The sequence below is a fragment of the Coturnix japonica genome, chromosome 12 (assembly GCF_054131305.1).
Source record: "Coturnix japonica strain WE chromosome 12, WE-NBRP24, whole genome shotgun sequence".
Lineage (NCBI taxonomy): Eukaryota > Metazoa > Chordata > Aves > Galliformes > Phasianidae > Coturnix > Coturnix japonica.
The window spans coordinates 17657843-17677391 of record NC_140674.1 but is presented as its reverse complement, the minus strand read 5'-3'; the positions used below and the strand labels follow the sequence as shown (position 1 = coordinate 17677391).

The window sequence follows — 19549 nt, the reverse complement described above, 5'->3', positions numbered from 1 at the left end:
CAGCTGTTTCACAAATAATAGAACTGTGTATTTGTTGCCAAGGTACCATATGCCAATTCCTTGACTTAGGGTAAAATGGAATAAGGAATTAGTGAGAGCGTGCAGTGCAGATTTTAAAGGTATTTTTGTTCTGCTTACTGCTTTCTCTTTATCTTTCTGACATGGTTTTCTCCTTCATACTATGTAAAATTTTTTGGCAGTGTCCATGAATTACAGATACAGACACATCCTCATGCATCTGTAGTCCTCTATGGGTAATAGCTTTAGACTGGCATAATTTGATAGTGGTGGCTCTGCAGGTGAATTCAGCATCCCAAGTAGACTTGTTTCCCAGACTGATTTGGAAGGTAATCACTGCTTCCTATCTGTTTTATTGTCCAGACATTGTATGTTTGTGTGTCCCCCTCAGGCTGCTGCGATTCTGCCTCTTTGTGCTGTTGCATTACAAGAAGGCAGAAAGAGTGCAACAGGTTAATAGATAGTGGAACAGATCCAGGATATAGAAGTGAACGGGCAACAGATTATATTCTCAGTTCTGATGCAGCAGAGGCTTTATACCTCTAAATTCTCCTCCACTAGACATTATTCTTTGATCTATATGAAGAAATAAACAGCTTTCTCTTGACATTGATCTTTTGTTGTTGTTATTGTTTGTTTTGTTTTGGTTGGTTGGTTTGGCTTTTTTATGTTTACTTTGCAGAGTTTGGGACTCATGGCAGCCTTTGACTATTGTGTTTATACCGTTTGACCTCACTGTACAAATTGCCAAAGGATTTCTTTTTCCTTATTGCTTTCCTTCTATTGTTCCTTCCTAAGTGTCTCTTACTTTTGTGCTGTACTAAATTGAAAGTACAAATACTGTGTAGTGAAGAAGGACAAAGTTGTTGTAAGTGTTGTCAATACTGACAAATATTGACAAGTCAAACTGTTAAAGTTTTTCCAGACTGAGCATGACTGCTGAGTCAAGAAACCTCCACTGAATGTTTATACTGCACAAACACTGCGTGTTACTTTCAAAAACAAACAACCAAAACAAAAACACACAAATAGGCAGAGATTTATGGATTATTCATCACAGAGTGATGCTAAGATGAATGGTATAACTCTGTCCGAAGTAACAGTCAAGAAAACAAGAATATTGTTATTGTATTGTTTCTGTAGATGCAGCATTGTCCTAGTCTAGTAAGCAAAACTACTAGCATTTACAACAGAACTATTTCTATTATTTTACTTTCTATTTTATATAATTTATTTTTAATGGCAGCAGAAAAGAACTCTAAAATAAGTTTAAGTATAAATTCAGATTTACTTTAAATAACCAGAAGTGCTGGATTTTTATTTGTGATTTTAAAAGTGAAAGTTGATAAATGAATTGGATGTATGATATAGGAAGCTGCAATATGGAGTGGCAAATTTAGAGCCTTGAGAAGATGAAGTATGCTATTCAGTTTGTTATTAGAGGGCAGATAAGATAAGTTAGGAATAGTGGTCTAATAGATCAGGACTGAATTTTAATGCAAATGTCCACCGTATATAAGCAAGAGCAAGCTAGCTTTGGAGGTTTTAGATTTTTCTTTCTGCATTTTAGATCCTCATTTAATCAATTCATTAATCAATTAATTACTGTCAGGGGACCTGAGGGCAGCAAGAAATCGGGTTCAAATTAAAAAGAAAAGGAGGCAATTTGTTTTGAGATTGAAAGTTGCATGTTCAATCGAAGTTTAATCAGAAGCGACCCATTATTTGAAAAGTGGAACATCAACGTCTTTCTAATTTCACAGAATGCTTCATTAAATGAGTTCTGCAAAGATCAGGTTAACTGATCATTCCAAAAGGAATATGAGACAAATGGGATTTTTGGAAGCTAGCTTCCAAATGCTGTTATTCTCATTCATTTCTGTTCTGAAGAGTGAAACCAGAAGTTTCATACTGGGAATTCAAGAATTATTTCTACTCTCTTGTCTAACAATTGCATTACAAAAGTATAGCTTAAAATAAGAGAGAGCATTCTTGATTCTATTGGATTGATCGGGGTGCCTACAGAAAAATTTACAAAAGTTGTCAGATAACCAAGAGAAAACTTGGATGAATTGGACTGCCCAAATTTTAGAGTGTCTCACAGTGGTCTGATGTGATGCCAGTGATTATGTTGATGTGATGCTTTGATTTACTGCTCATCTTTGCTTGGCTTTTTGTTTTATTTTGTTTTATTATGTTTTTGTGTTCCTTTAAAAGGCAGGAGTTAAAATGAGGTAGTAATAAAGGCTTCCTGCTGACCTTGCCCAGCTGCTGTGGTCTCCACAAGGTTGTCACAAGTCTTTGTAAGGAGGGTTAATTGCTCAGTGGCTTCCAGAGGAGGAGCAGATCTGGGAGAGTTCTCCAGAGCATAGATATAGCAATGAAGGAGAGTGAAATGTGAATTCACTGTGAAATGAATACAGTAATAAAAATCAAGAGAATCTCCAAACTTTTCATTGCAGAAGGGACTGATCAGGCAAAGAAAGAGCCCAGTCATAGCCGGGAGAAGACAAATGGGAGAAAAGGAATTTTTATCTTGGGGGTTACAAGCAGGGACTGTGCTGTAAAAAGCTTCTTAATTAACCATATCTAAATCTCCCCTCTTTTAATTTCTAACCAATTCCTCTTCTATCACAGCAGGCTGCTAAAGACAGACTCTGCTGAAGAGTCTGTCTCCTTCATTGTTATAGCCTCCCCACTATCTGGTCTCCCCATGGCCTTCTCTTCTCCCTCCAGGCTGAACAGCCCCAGCTCTCTCAGCCTGTTGTCATAGGACGAAACTTAAAAAAACAAAACAAAAGACAAAATTTATTTATTTACAAAACCTTTTCTTTTTTTTTTTTTCTTTTCTTTTCTTTTTTTTTTTTTTTTTTAACTTCTTGACAAAGATTGTTACCCTGAACTCTGTTCTCAGAAAACTGAGAAACTCAGAAAGCTTTGAACAAAACTAAAGTTTGTCTCTCCATTTGCTTCCAGGAGTGTAGTAAAACTGATCCACATCAGAGCTCCAGTTTGCTTGGGGTTCAATCATGCTACTCACCTGTAAATTTCAAATACTTATGAACTAGTATTTCTTTCTATTTAAATTGTGCAGAAGGAGCAAGACCTCCAGCTTTATGAACAAAAAATGATAAAACTTTCAAGAGTTCCAGTAGACTTCATAGCACATGGAAGACAGCCCTGTGAACTGAATAAATAATGAAAGAGTCACTTCCTCATTACTGGTGAGGGAGAGACTTTACATGGTGCTTTAAATTCTGTATATTGACAAAAGAGCTTTGCTACATCTTCAAAGAACAAAATTTTACCTGGATGTTGGCTGTGGTTCTATTAATCGGTCTCAAAGTCAGAGTCAAAGTCATGTATGTCTGTCTTTCTTTGTGCTCGGGGAATATAATACTCTGAAAAAATGCTAGTTTAGGTAAAATACTGGTAACAGAAAAACACTTTGGCTCTTTTTCCTTCCTAAGAATGTTAAGTGTTGAAACAAAATTCAGTCAAAGATCAAAACAGGCTTTCCTCTAGATAATGGAGAACAGAGCTAGTTCTGATAATTTTTCCTCTTCCCTTTAAATATGTTGTATTTAAGTAATTAATGAAGAAGTATTTTAAAAATTTCCAAGTTAATTGCTTTGCTTCTATTTTTGTGTGACTTAGCACTGGGAATGTTTTGAATCCATTTCTATCAGTCATATAGTAACTGATGTTCTGCATCATTTTCAGTGTGATAGCATCTTGTTTCTGTAACTCTGCTTAAGAGTGGAAGAGCTTTGATAGATGGCTTACGGTAGATGTCAACAATCAGTCAGATATGTCATGTCAACAAGAGGAATATGGGCAGTTTCTCCTTTGTTTCTGGTAGTTATGGGTGTCATGTGCCTCCAATTTGTGCTGCCAATTTACATACTCACTGTAATATTCATACAAGCATGTATTTGCATAAACTGTCCTGCAGAATAAAAATAGGGCAGTTTAATAGTTATTTAATTACATGGATGAGGCTACTCCAATTATAGCTTGCCCTAAACACTTTGACAAAAAATACTGGAAAGTGAGACTGTGCAGGCAAGCATATGTAGGTATTTATTTTAAAAAATGATTAGTATGAGTAAAATACTGTTCTTTTCATTAGAGAGAACTGCTGGTCACTTTGAAGTCACTTTATTAGTCTATCTTCTCTTTTTATTGGAGATGCCACTATATAAATAATCAGTCATTTTTTATTAAGTATACTCCCCTATTCATAAAAGATCAAAGGAATAATTGCACTTAAGATAATGAATAAATTATTAGTATGATTAGTGTACGTGATAGTAAAACAAGAATAGTCATCAGAGCCACTGATAAACTTCAGGAGTTGCTGTGAATTTCACCCTTGTGCTTTTCTTGAGTTGACGATGCACTGGAATTGTGGCGATTCCTTTCTTGTTAAAACAGACAAGCAGAAGATATTCACACATGGGGAAGTACATGTTGGTAAATGGATAAAATTCCCAAGTAAAGGGAAAATTCTTGTCTTGTGCAAGGTTTCTGGAAAGAGCAGCCTATTTGTGGCATGGTAATGAGCATTAAATCATTCAGTCTTTGAAATTTACAGATGCTTGAGTTCATCCCCTCTAAATTAGATGCTTTGTGAAGGCACACAAATTGAGAAGATGGGTATGAATATGTACTTTCAGTGCTTTTGTCTCTCACTACTGAATGTGGTAAGAACATAGTTAAAAGTCCTAACCTGAACTCCTCAAGTGCGTGTCTGGGGTATGGGGGAATAAAAGCAGATGAAGAAGAGTTCCCCTGCAGTACGTGCATCTGGTCCTCCTGTTTTTAGATTCCATAGAAAGAATATTTGTTTAGGTGCAGTGTTGGCCTGATCACATATAGCAGTCAATAAGATATTTAAGAAACAATATAAATAATGTAACTCTTTCTTAGTTATTAATTACAGTTATGCAAATGATGATGAACAGCATTAACACCACTGTAGCAGTGTGCTGTGCCAGCATAGTGCCCCAGACTAGCTCTTGGAGGCTATTACGTGGCATATTACTTGCTTACAAAGACAATTCTGTTTAAGTGGATGTGTATCAGATACCACACCTTTATCCCCCATGGGTGCCTGAGTAATATACTTTACATCACTCATATATTCCCTACTTTTTTGTACTGACTATGAGGTATATTCGGAGTATAAGGAGATATTGAAGGATCAGTATATATCGAGAAAAGGAAACTGAAGAAATGTTAGCCTAGTAGGTATGGGAAGCTGGTAATTGAAAAAGACATGCTTTCAGAACCTTGTCAATACTGCTAAACAATCTGGAGGAAAATAAACCAGAAAAATTGTTCATCTTGAATACAGAACCAAGAGTTTCTCTGAATTTTATTTGGACTTCAATCTGAAAAGACTATAGATGCTTTCCAAAATGATTTTTACAGAGATGTAATGATGATACTTCTGATTTAGGTATTTCCAAGCCAGGGGTGCTGTCAACTTATTGCTTCTATTACTATTTTATATACATACTCATAGAACATAAAAATTTCTCACAGTTTTGAGGAACATTTATTTGGTTTGACATAGAGCTCTAGAACTGGTTATGGTAGTGTGGTTAGGCTTCGGACAGACTTGATGATCTTTGAGGTCTTCTCCAATTGAGCAATATTCTGTTCTATTCTACAAATCCCACACAAAATAGTCCTTTCATGAGTCACGTGGTTTTGCTATGTACCCTTTTTTAACAAATATATTTTCTCATGTTCTTATCATTGTCCCTGTGCAGGAAAAAAAAAGCCACCACTAAAAGATACATACAAATATAAGATCAAGGGCAGGGCTATAACTTAATCTGAAACTGAATATGGAAGCTGATACTTCTCTGGGAAATTCTGTCAGGGCTGTCAGACAAAGATTATTTCCATAGAACTGAGATGTGAAGATGTATATAAGAAGCACGTTAATGAGAGGCTTACAGTCCTTTCGCATTCCCAATTGCATACATCTGCTGAGCTTTTATGATATTCTGCATTGCAAAAGTTGTACGCTAAATGCAAAATCTTATAAAGGATCACAGGATATTCTAGTTAAATGGGATAATACTGTATTTGTGTGCTGACAAATCAAAACCCAGAATAAGATTCATGAAAGATTTAGACCTTCTGGTAGGAGATATATAATATTATGTTGTTTAATTGAGTTGCTTTGAGCTAACCAGAACTTGGCACAGGGCCAAGGAATCAGTTAATTGGATGAGTAAAATAAATGCTATTAGTTACCAAAACTTAGGAACTATTGGAAAAGCTTTGAAACTCTGAACAATATTCAGTAAGCGTTAGGAGGAAGAAATGGATGTTGAATGCTAAAAGTTTTCTGATTTTTTTTTTTCTCACAGAATTCTAGCTTTCTCTCTGAAGCTCTTTTTCCTATGCATGTGACGAGAACTGAAGAGCTGGATCCCTCCTTCAAACTGCATGAGAACATTGCAAAGGTAATAGAAATTGAGTGATCTCATTTCCATGTACTTTCTTTCACAGAGATAAATTTTGGTTTGTGAATATAAAAAGTTTTGAGAGGTGATCTAGTGTTGTTTTCACATTAATACTTGTTTTGTAGTAAGAAGTGTTGGAGGATTTTTCATTCAGATTCACCTTCTGAATGTAATGTTGTTTAATCTGAATGATGAAAAGAGCTTTCGCGTGTGCTTCATTTAATGTGATTCAGTTGTATTTGTCGTAGTTCACATTAAGCTTGTCAATGGCATGAATCTGAGGCACTGAGCATTGATGGTGGGAAGTAGAAAGTTTGTTGCTGTCGATTTTGACAGTAAAGAAGGCTCTGAGGGCACCTTTACCTGCACACACTTGGCTTTATGATCTGTCAGTGTTCTCACATGGGAAGAAGGGATTTGCCATCCTGGAGATGGGTTCTGGAGATCAGTCAGCAGAGGGGTTGTTCCCAAACTTAATGTGTTTTGACTCCCCTCTCATTGCTCCTTTGTAGTACTACCTCTACACTATTTATTCATATAAGCAAAATTACTCCTTGCTCTTAAGTGCTCTTTCTTCACTGTGTCCACTCATCAAGCCCTGATTCTGCAAAGATACGTGACCATAAATGAAGTCTCCTTCGTGAATTCATTCATTTGCACTCAAACTGCCTATAAACATATTTAGACTTAACAAACTGATTTCTTTTTTTTATTTGGAGCTACTTCTTTTTGGAAGAGCAGCTGCTATTGAAACATTTTTTATATTTTATTTTTTGGCAACACAAAAATAAATTCTCAAAGATCAGCAATATGGAAGTATAACATATAGGCAGACGAGCAGCTCTGGCAAAATAGTGACTGAGGTTTCATTGCAATGAGCCAAGACTTCAATTGCAGTAGTAGCAAGTTGTAGTGACATCTTAAGTGGGATTTACCGACCTTGAAATCTGAAGAGTGTTTTATAATATAAAATATCCATATAATCCATATATTGAGTATTAAAGTGGAGGGATGTTTGCCTGGATGGCAGGGGATGAATGAAGCCCAGGTGAAGCCGGTTGAGACGCAACTGTTGTCAAACACGTACTCATAGAAATATGTGCAAACTTCAAACAAATTTTTTCAGTGTTATTCAGCAACCTACATCAGTGTCCCATGTTATCTATTTAACTGGAGGTATTAATGATAAGTCTGAGAATACTTCTGTGTTTTGAAATATGCTCACTGGAGGAGTATAATCATGTTCCAGGATTACGCAGTTCTGAAAGCCTTAATGGCAGTTCCCCAACAGGGAGTGCCACTGGAGCCACTTACCTGGTAACAGACTTGGAATAGCAATAACCTTTTATTGATTTTTGCTTTGGCACCAAAGTATTGAAAGATATGCCAGAAGTGACATAATTGGTTTTATAATGAGTTATTGGTGCTGACAGATGACTCTTGAGAAAATTATTAGTGATCCTAATTATTCTATACTTAGATTACAGAGCTGCATAAAGTAGAACTAACTACTGTAACATCATTAACTTATAGACTCTACATTAAACAGCAGTAATGAGCAATATTTTTATTTGTAGAGGAAATACCTTTTGTGTGTGTTTAATACACTGTAGCAGATCCTTTTTTGATTTTTCTAAGTAAACACTTCCAAAAATATGGCAGGCATTATTTTCTTGAAACAAATGGAATAAAGAGCACTAAGGTTTTGTGTGATTTGTGAATGAAATCTGCATTTTAACCAAGAAAATGTACAACATGGAAACTTTTATATGAGGAATCCTCTATCATATCATACTGCTCAGTGGTATGTATTCCCATTGATCCGTTGTATATTGCCATTTATTCTAAAGACAAGTGAAAAGAATACCCATTCATATTTGGAATGCAGTGATTTCTGTATCTTTGATAGTTCTTGTCTGCATAATTGCTGTAAGTCAGTTTTTGTGGTTTGATGCATGCTACCTCTGCTAAATATTTGAGTAGGGAATTCCATCTCATCTCCATGCAGTAGGGTCTGTGAATGAGCTCTTTTTTTGTATGCATCTATACTGAAAAAGTTACTAGTAGCTGTGCATATATATAGCATATACACAATATTTCCACAAATTATTAAAGTACTAAGTTTATTGAACAGAAGATAATATCTAAATTAATACCGAAGGGGGAAAACCCTTATAATTCCAAAGACTGTTAGTGCCTATTTTGAATCAATGCAGTAATACCATGGAGAAGAGTAATAATGCTGTTTGTTGCCAGAATTTAAAACCAAAACAAGATGTCATTGTAGTCAGCCAGCTTGAAACTTTCTTGCATTTCACTGAAGCATCTGTTGTATTTTTGGCAGGGATGCAATCTTTGTAATATCAAGGTGGAAACAATTTCACAAACTGTGTACAGCACATCTATGTTACGAAATTTTACCAGAAATGCTTCTTCCAGCAGGTTATTATTGGCATAGATACTTCAGTAAAGCACACTCACATTTCATGTGCTGTTCCCAATACAAATCACCTTTTTTGTAATCAGATTACTCTTTGAAAAGCTGTGTGGCATTGTGCTTATGCATCCCAGTGGCATCTCCTTCAAGGCAACTGTGCATCTGGATCTCAATTGATGTGTTCCTTTTTCATTTAAAAATTTCCTTGATGTAGAACTACAGAATTTGGCAGAGTGGTTCATGATTACAGCAGAGACAATATTATTTCAGAGCTACAACACAGGTATCAAAATGCTGTCACGGCATATACAGAACAAACCCAAAATATTCAAAAAGCAGCAGTCCAGTGCACCTGAGTTTACTGCATGTCCGAACCAATCCCAGTGAACCACATGGCAACCTGCCCCTGCATGACTGTGCAGTGTGCAAACTGGAAGTTTTTGTTCCCTCATGAAAATGTGATGCTTTGGAGGGAGTAACAATTTCCACAGATAACTTATCCTGTTAACTTTAATTTCCAGAGCCTCCAGCCAGCAAACAGCAGTGTAGACTAGGGTAGAGAGGTGGTGAATGAGGTTAACATTCAAGAGGCACAGTTTGAGGTGTATGAAGTGATACCAAGCTGGAGAGTCAGATTAATATCCATACTGGAGAAAATCTGCTATAGATAATTTTTAGATGTAGCATTTGACCTTGCTTTGAAGAATTCAAATTAGTCTGCAATATCACTTGGATTCTCTGTCACGCGTAAAACCATCTGCATGTTGTTGGTTTATTTAGCTGAGAAATTGCAGAATAACTTGGTTCATGTCTTAATTTTTCTGTTTGTCCTCCCACAGCTGGTAGCAGTTCGTGATATTTCAGTAGATCCCATCTGCCTTAAGGTGATATAATAGTAAGAGGCAGAGTTTATTAGTAAAATTTGTTAAGATAGGTGCAGCGTAATGCTCCAATTGCCAGATGGTCTCTCCATAACTTAAATTACTTGCTTTGTTGAACAGCCTCTCATATACTGGTCTGAAGTGTCTTACTAGTATTTTGTGGTTTAATGGTATCTGAGATGTGCAAAGCAGAACTGTTCTATGTGGTGACAGTCTTACTGCATTTGCACAATACCAAACCTGTCTGAATTTTTTTTGTAAAGAAAAAAAAAAAAAAAAGAAAAAAAAAAAAAAGGCAGTAAAAAAGCACGGTAATACTTCACAGAAATGGTTTTATTTAGCACATATTCTCTTAAGCACACAAGTGAGAGTTTTTATTTTACCCTTAACCTTCTTCCATGAAAGAACATCTAATCCAGTTAAAGCAGAGGGAAAATACAAACCTGCAGAAAACTCCCTTCTGACAATGTGTGTTTTATTCTGTTGTTCTGTAGTTATTGTGAGCAGCAGGAGAAAAAAAAAATGAAGAAAAAAAAAGAGTGGGAGAAAGGCTGGTGATATAAACTTTCTCTGTAACTTTGGGGGTGCTGTATGAACTGTAGTGAATAAGTAACAGCTGTCAAAGGAAAAAAACTGGGGATTTTCTCAGCATTAGATGTGAAAGAGGAGACTTTGTGGTGGAAGACAAGAGGTGTTCTGACAGACAGTCGCACTGTGGCCAGACAATAAATTCCTTGTGTGCTCTAGCCTAGTTATAGTAGATATGCTTGGAATTTTCCAGTAGCTCTTTGGTCTTAAAAGCACATAGTCTCAAGGATTCTTGCAAGTTATGCTTGCTCTGGTAGATATAAAATAAATAATAAACATGAATTGAAATGGCAGAACCCTTGATAAAGATTTGATGAACCATCTTCATTGGCCAACACAAATTCGTTGGTTTGATCATATATTAAATACATCAGCACAACATCTCCCACATCTTTCCCACAAATGACTCCTTCAAAGTGGTGGAAAGCATTACAGGATGGAACTAATTCGGTTTCTCCTTATGCCATTTATTTGTCATGTTATGGACATATACCATGACTAGAGTATGCCAAGACTGGTTTTCCTTCTAAAACGTCAGGAGAATTTTTACTCCAAATTGTGGCAATCAGACTAAACAAAAAACTTAAAAGGTAAGAATGAGAGGATTGTTTAATGCCCAGTTTGCGTTAGAGAAAAAAAAGGAAGCCATGGGCGAACAATGGTACTGAAAATAGTGAAACAACTACTTCATTTCCTCACCTCAATACAGCATAAATTCATAGTGTCTGCCTAACGCAGTAGACGAAAGCTGGGGCATAGTTAAACACTAAAGCTAAATTTCTGGAGTTGATATTTAGCATTCATGTTTGACATTTGTTGGAATTTCAACTGCTAGCAGTGACCAGATGGACAGTTCCGTATTAAGCATACAGGCCTTGTGAGTGCCCCTGTTAGCAAGACTTAGCTGAGTTGGAAAGAAGTTACGTTGCCTACGGCAATGCCTTCATTTCCAGTACTGTCTTTTTGCTTATTCTGAGATTTGTAATCCAGTTGCATCTCTGGCTGTTTACTCTGTGCTGCATCAGTGACAGGCTCGGCATAGATGGTAATGGCAGATGTCATTTTTTTCTTATTTTTTATTTCTATTTTTTTCTGGTTGATAATTGTGAATTTACAAAGAAGCCACTGCACATTTACTGCATGTCTAATGATTGTTTTCTGCTTTATCCAGTAGTGACTTTGTACCGACAGATAGGAAAATGTATTTCACGTTCATTGCTCTTACGTTAGCAACGTAAGTTTGGTATGAGAGTTACTGCATAATTGGACATATGCATGCATTTTGTAAGGAATATCAACACATTTTTGTATTCAGCCACTGAAATCCAACAAATGAATATCTGAAGCCAGCTACTCTAGCAGGAACATGCCTGGGGTTATCTGAATTTTCTCATGTGTTTCCCACTGTCTTATCTTTCACATATTTAATTGCTGAATTAATCAGAGTAGCATTTTATTAATTCATTCTTTAGCAACAGTACTACTGTAGGTGTTTTCTACTAGATCACAAATACTTCAGCTGTCAAAGATTAATTCATACATGTAGCAGGAAATATGAGTGTTTCTCCAAACAGAGCACTAACCTTCTTCTGCTATAGTTCCTGGTTGTTTGGGTACTCTAGAATGAGTTTTTCTGCTGTAGTGGCAAACAGTTCTTCTCTTTTCTCTCTTCCTTGACCCAAAATAAATATCAGTGCTTATGTTTCATGCAGCACATTAATAGATTTTAATGAATTATAGCTATAGATGATCTAGTATAAAACTCTGTCTTCTGAGGGAATCTATGTTAATATGTAACAGAAATGTCAAACCAGAGTTGTTTTCCCAGAGTATGTCTCTTAACATATTAAGTTTCATTTGACACTAATGTAGTGATAACTTTTTTTTTTTTTATAAGACTTAATATCATCCAATTCTCAGATAGGTGAATATGAGGTTAAAGTCAGGGAACTTAAGTATCTGATTAAGTCCTTTTTCACAAGAGAGGGAAATTGGCTGCTTGAATTCTGTTCATTAATTATTTGGCTTTAAAAACAACCTTCAGAAATACTTGGGGAAACACAGCTGCTATAATTATTTATTTTGGTTCATTTTAGCATTGAATTCTTACCTGTAAGTTCCTTTGATCTACTTATTACTGATATTTTGTCTCTTTTTTTGATTTTTTGGCGACATAACTTGCAACGCATCAGAGCTTTACATGCTGTAATTTGTTTCATGAGCTCTGTCCTGTATTCAAAATGAACTTTTCAAGAGTTTGCTTTCTCTTAAGGAACTTTAAAAGGTCAGATTACTCTGGAGGCTTATTCCTATCCACAGTGTTTTAAGTCTTATCTTTAAATGTCATTACCTAGTTTAGCATCTAACTGATAGCTGAGCTCTGCTGGAATTGTCCTCTTGGTGCTGAGCATTTCCTGGAATTGTGGCCATCTGTGCTTTGCACAGCAGATAGAAAGAGCTGTCCTGGAAGATAGCTTTAAGAACTCACCCATTGTGATCTGAGTATGGGGATAACAGCAGGAAACTAATAGTAAAAATAAAGCACAAACTTAAGTCAAAATTAAAATTGTTCTTTTCAGCACTGGGGCCTGAACAAGGGCTACTTACCAGAGCAATCCATTTGGAGCGTGAAATCTTCATTGCAGATTTGCTGTGGAAATCTGATTCCATTGGCTGATAACCTGAATTGCTTCGTAACTCTGCTTGTATATGAAAATCCTGATGTACTGGGTAGAAAATATCTTAATGATATTTTTGTAATATAATTCAGTCTAAGAAAATACATTTTGCTCCTGTTCTTCATTTTCTTTTATTCTATCTCCAAAATGTTGATGTGCAGCTCTTTAAATCAAATAGCTGAAAAACATTAAACTTTGTCTTTATTAATAGTTCTCCTTGAGTGAATTATAGCAAAATTAACGTGAATAAAGCCTTGTCTCTTAAAAGACAATTGAACAATGCAAACCGATTTTGTAGAACCCTAAAAGCTGTGAGACAAAACAAGTAAATACTTAGTGAAAAAATTATGCCAAATCAAGCAAGAATATAAGATAAAGGTATTACAAAACTCCAGGAAGAACATCTTGTTTATTGATCTGTTTTTATTAGGAGTGTGGTCAATAGCAATAAAAAATACTGCCAGTTTGCTGATAGACTAGCATTAAAGCAGCTGAGATTAGACCAATTAATGTTAAACTAAGGATTGGTGACTATAGCTGTAAATTCAAATTATAAAATGGATTCATATATAATCCTTTCTGTTCCCATTTTGAGTCCAGAGAAAGGAACTCAAGGCCAATAGCACTGATCACCTTGCCTGCCAACAGTTCCTTAAGACAGGGACAGGTATGATTTTTAGCAACTTAACCATCAAGCCAGGACAATATAACAGATGTGGTTTTCATCCAGAAAGGTTTTTCAGTATTCCAGAAGGCAAAAACTAACGCATATATCGGTTCGCTTTTTTGTGTAATGTTTGTGCAGTCATCTTTACAGTGAACACAAATTTATTTTCTTTTTAGAACATATAAACACACCTTAAAACCAAACTTTATGGGCTTTCATGTGCAGCAGTGACGTCTGTTGATCTAAATACAGTTAAAGAACTTTATATTAAAGTTTGTTGAATCTAAGTACAAATGCTATCTTTATTTCAGCAGATGGAAAAGCACTGAGTTGACAAAATCTTCCTTCTGCTGGCTTAATTAAGCTATGTATAGACATGGACACTTCAAAATCCAAATAGTTGTGTCAAAAAATAGTCCAGTTATTAATATTTTTTGTATGTTTTTATCATCATATTTTAAATGTAATGTAGATATACATATACATACTCAAATCCAGAAAAGCTGAATTTTTTGGCCCAACCTATATACAGTTGTACAGTTTACAAACTGACAGACTTTATACCAATTTTTTATAACATGCAAGGCAACAAACAAACAATCATGGGCTTTAGTTCAAATTGCAATACTTTGCTATTCTAGGGGCTTTATTGCTTTTTCTTCCAGACAAAAATGACTTTAGAACACAAAGCTGAAGACTGTACAATGTTTTTTTTCCTCAGTGAGTTGTTTATTTGCTAAATCATTTTGAAGAATCTAATTTTAAATAAGATGGTTGCATCTGTCTAGGTACCAGGCTGTGTTAATTGTTCAGATTTCCCTGCTAAGTTTTCTCTGCCAGATAAATGAATATTATATAAACAGATGAGCCCAGATCTAATTTCCAATATAGTACTGGTCTGCATTACTTCAGTGGTGTTCACTCTGGCTTCAGTCAAATATGAGCCCGTGGTCTTGCATGAGTTGTGCATATAAAGGAAAGCATTGGTCACATTTTAAGCTATTCTCAAAGTGTGTGAGCTTATAAGTACAGATGTACTCTCAGACTTTCAGGTGCAAAAAAAAAAAGGCAGCAGCTGCAAGCATGATTCATTATATTTCCAAACAAAATCTGTATTGTATTCCATTTTCTTACTATAGGATCTATTTGAAAATTGAGTTATGCTCTGAGTTCTGTATCCCATCAGAAATGAGCCAGTACTTTGCCATACTGATGCTGCCATGCTCGAGAAGGGGATTTAGCTCCAGTGCTAAAAAGAAAATGGAGGCATAGCTTGAAGACAAAAGAGAAATGCTTCTCTTATTTATGCATCTGAAAATCTTGATTAAGCTCAGTGGAATCAGGGCTCTGCTACAAAAGTTCCAGGTATTATAAAATAGCATAATTAATTGAATCAACATAAAACAAGGGGAACATTTCTATTTTTATCTTCTTTATTTTTCCTTGAAATATGGAGAGCACTCCCTTGTGTCTGCAGCACTTATGCTCAGCATGCTGTGACCTTTGGTTGTTGGATTTTATTCTGTGACAAGGAAAGGATTTGGCAAATGAGTTTTTGAACATAAACTCTGCATGTAATATAAAGAATTATATGAAGTAAATTTAAAACTTGTATATGTAAGTTCTCAGAGAAGGTTGTAACCTAGATAAAATTATTAGTTACTCATCTTGTTTTTAAGATAATTTATTTGTCTTAATTTAGAAGAACACTACTGGAATTTAAATTTTCATTTGGATTTTTCCCATTTTATGAAGTGTTTCAGATTATTATTATTATTTTTTTTTTTTTAAATGTAAAAATATGTTTGTCTCCTTCTGGCTTTGATACATCACTTTGCATTTACTACCCACTCCCTTTCTGTCCCTACCCCTTCCTGTCACTTATATTCCATCAAATTCTGAGCTGCTTCAAATCTTAGCACCTGCTAACTGGATTTTTCCAAAAACTTGAAACTAATGTAATACTGAATCAGAAGTATCCATCAGATACTTCTGCAGACTTGAATGCTTTCACATCTGACTGGAAAGTTGTTTGTTTTGTTGTGGGTTGTTTTTTTTTTTTGCTTTGGGTTTTTGTTTAGGTTTTTGCTCTCAGATCTGATTTGCGGTACAAGATTTGGTGCCCGCCTAAGGCTGGTGACAAGAAGTGCATGTTATAGCACTATATAGCATAGAAGCAGTTATTTCTGCAGCAGTGTAATGGTGTTGAAAATTAAACCAAAAGAGTGTAGAAATTTGCCCAAGGAAAATTTCAATTCAAAAAGTGTTTTGTTTTATTGCAGAAGATTTGTAGAAGCATCATGGTTAAGTTTGGCAAATAATAACAAATTTCTTTTTTTGTACATAACTAAGGGTGCATTGTGACTGGAGTGTGATTTATTCTAAACTTTGGAGGAAGACAAGAGAAACAAATTACATAAACTTTATGGAACTCATTACTAAATCTCGGCTTCAGGAACTCTGTGCAAATTCTGATTGGAATTTTAAAAACCTAATTATGAGTTAATGCATAAGAGCTGTATTTTATTTTTTGATGCAAATGGCTGAGTACTAAAATTCTGATTTATAAATAAATGTAGTGGTTGTACTCTTATAGCGCAATGAAAAAATGTCTAAATCAAAAATTTTCTTTACTATTTACTAGTAAGATTTGCATTTATATTGTGGTTTTTATAAATCTGTTTCAGAGTTTGTAAATATGCTTAGGATCAGTATATCCGTTTGGACAAGATATGCTGAAAATCTATGGGTTATACATTACTTTACTGTTAAGGAAGTGTACATTTTAGTGAGATTCCTGAAAAATATTTCCCCATTTTAAAATGTTGGCAGTTTTTGTGGTGAGCTAATGAAAAGCAAACTATGAGAAGGAAGATTTGCATCCCCCAATTTTATTAGGCTACCGTGTTGTTTATTTACCACTAATAAACTTGTTTCATAATGCAGCTTTATGTGTTGTTGTGTACCTAAAGAAAAATTAGCTCCTTTGCTCACTGTTTAAGAAAGGTCTGCTATAGAGTTAAATCAAACTGCAAATCTGGTAAAGCGTGAACTGAGGAAACATTTGCTGTTTATTCAGTCTCTTGTAGTTTTGTCATGTTACATATTTTTTGCAAACTATTTTCCTCACCACCAGCTATGGTTATATGATCACAGCTTAACTGGTGAAATTTTATATATAAACGAAGTGAATTAGTACCAGATTCTTAACAGAAACCTCAGAAATGTATTGTTGTGGCAGGAACTGCTATCTTCTCCATAACTTTTCCAGTGACTGATGTCAAAATCAGGTCTGTAGTTTCTTGAATCTTCTCTTCTAGATGGGTGTACTTATGGTAAATTGTTGAAATGGTCCTATCCATAATGTCTACTAACTCACTCAGTACTTTGAGGTGAATCCCATCAAGTCCTATGGGCTTCCAGATGTTCAGCTGGTGCAGCTGGTCCCAACAGGTATGTCTGAGAATCAATGACCTGACAGAATTTGCTGTTTAGTCTAGCAAGCATCACACATACAGTAAAAACATAGATGAAAGAAAGTGAATAAGAAGGGTATATCTTTACCATGTGACTGGAAAGAAAGCGGTAAATCTGTATATAAATGCATGCAGCCTGAAGAATATGAGATAAATCACTGGAATTTGGGAATTTTAATAATCTTCACATAGCCAAATAAAGAAATGCTTTAAAATTTAATGTCAGGCCATGTTCTCCCTGGCCAATTCAAATTTGAATACAGTTCATCTTTTGTGAAGCTGTGGTCCAAATGAAAGTACTTCTCAACTAATGAAATAGCATAGGAAGAGAAATATGTGTTGGAATCACTGACTGAATATCTTTATATAGTGCAGTTTAATTTCAGGCTAATTGCAAGGTGCGGTCAGGCTTTTACATAAATATAGTCTGTTGTAGTGATGAATAAAATGGGCTATGGAAAGATTCTGCATTATCTGACATAAATGATATTCTTCTGAACTTAATGTTCCAGCCTGTGCAATCCATGTTGATTGACATATCTAAGGAAAAGTTTAAGCTTTTTTCTTCCTTTTTTTCTTGAGTTAAACTGAACAAACTTGTAGTTGACAGGATCCTCACACAACATCCTAATGAGGCAAAGAGAACACAAGGTTTCTTTCTATGCTATGAAGGAATAAAACTGTAAGGACACTGTATCGTGATTTCCAAAATACATAAAGATTCAAAGCTTTGCTTGTAACTCAACAGGTGTTTTGCATAATGTGGAAGATGGCATGCTGAATATTCTCAGTTAATATAAAAATTAGTCTCCTCACTTTCCATACAAAGCTGAGAATCTTTAATTTGCATTCCCTTTCTCTTATGGGAAGAAATCTCTCAGGACAAAGGGGAACAATTCTGGAACTTTTTCTACTTATTTCCTAAGATCTTATTTTCTGTTCCAAAGAGCACTCTTATATCAGTCAAAACCACATAGAAATTATGAATATGATAAAATAATTTAAGTAAACTAGGTATTAAATGGATATTGTTAGAAATCAGGTTTTTCTTAAAAAAAGAAAAGCCAAACAAAAAAAAGCCAGAAAACCAGAATTAAGAATTTACTTGAAATCTTTCAAACATCCTTCACTGTAAAGCTTCAAAAATATCTCCTTTTTGTTTGCTTGTTTACATAACAATAATAATAATTTCATCTCAGTTTCCCATTATGACTTACTATATTTACCTGTCAATATAGCATTGATATGGCTGTTAGTTATGCCATTATAAACATCCACACATTTCTTTCAAGGGCTCCAATTGTTTTTGTGAAAATTGAGTCACTCCTTATGTTTACACTTTTGAAGGGATGTAGCTCTTTACGGAAATGCTGCTGTGTTCTTCTGTGCTGCATTGGAGTTAAACAACTTAATTTGTGAAACACCATCACAGCAGGAAAGTAGACCATGATAGCATTGGTCTTAATTATTAACTTTCAACCTCCTTATAAACATCAGCACCAAACCCCCTAAAAATGCATTCAACTCCATAAAATATATTGTAAACAAGATAAGGCTTGTGACTTGCACTGCATGAGTTACTTGTTGGAGCACTTTTTCAATATAGCTGTGAAAATGATACAGAATGGGAAATAATGTGACAATATCAGAGTATCCAGTTTTATAGTGTAGACCATGTTTCCATGGACTAAATCACCAGCAATTGAACACTGGACTTAAGTGAGTTTATACATGGTATGTAAGCTATTTAAATACATTTATAAAGCTGAAAGGCATGATGCATTTTGCAGACTGACAAGTAGTATATGTGTGATTTTTTTTTTTACTTGCAACTAGTCACAGATCCTGATAATAAACTGTTAGTCGTACAGTGATTGCTGTCTGAAGATATCAGCTGTCCCAGGTGTGCAGTTTACACAGAAACTTTTTGAACACATATATCACTTTTAAGAATTGCAAATCTGGAAGCTTTGATTGGCTTTGCTTATTATTACATTTTTGTGAAGATTGCTATATATTTTAAACAAGAATAAGTTATATTAGTGATTCTGACAGCCATTGAGGTGCTTGGGTTAGAAACCAAATCAAAGTGACAAACACAACAGTGGAAAGGTGTTTTTCCTTATTGCATCTGATTTAATAACTGTGTTTTGGTTACGGTTCAGACTGTGTGCTTTTACTTTGCTGTAGCATTTTGAGAGTGAGAAAAGGAGAAATGATAACAAAAAAAAATGTTCATGATATTCTTGAAAATTGAGAATTCAACTGTCTTGATTCTATGGAGACAGTTTGTTCAGCAGCCCAATCTTATTTGTGGGA

The 19549-nt window shown here is 35.1% G+C and overlaps 1 protein-coding gene across 17 annotated transcripts in view; it reads left to right on the top strand.

Moving 5' to 3' along the window:
• NAALADL2 (N-acetylated alpha-linked acidic dipeptidase like 2) overlaps nt 1-19549 on the top strand; it is a 338435-nt gene that overhangs the window by 288384 nt on the left and 30502 nt on the right. For all 17 annotated transcript variants that reach the window (XR_014933329.1, XR_014933328.1, XM_085513285.1 and 14 more), the window contains one exon: nt 6408-6503. Coding sequence is in view for 15 of the 17 variants with exons in the window: in XM_085513285.1 (XP_085369411.1) it covers nt 6408-6503 (96 nt within the window). In the remaining 2 variants the exon portion in view is untranslated. Of the gene's footprint in view, nt 1-6407; nt 6504-19549 lie in introns of those variants that run through there.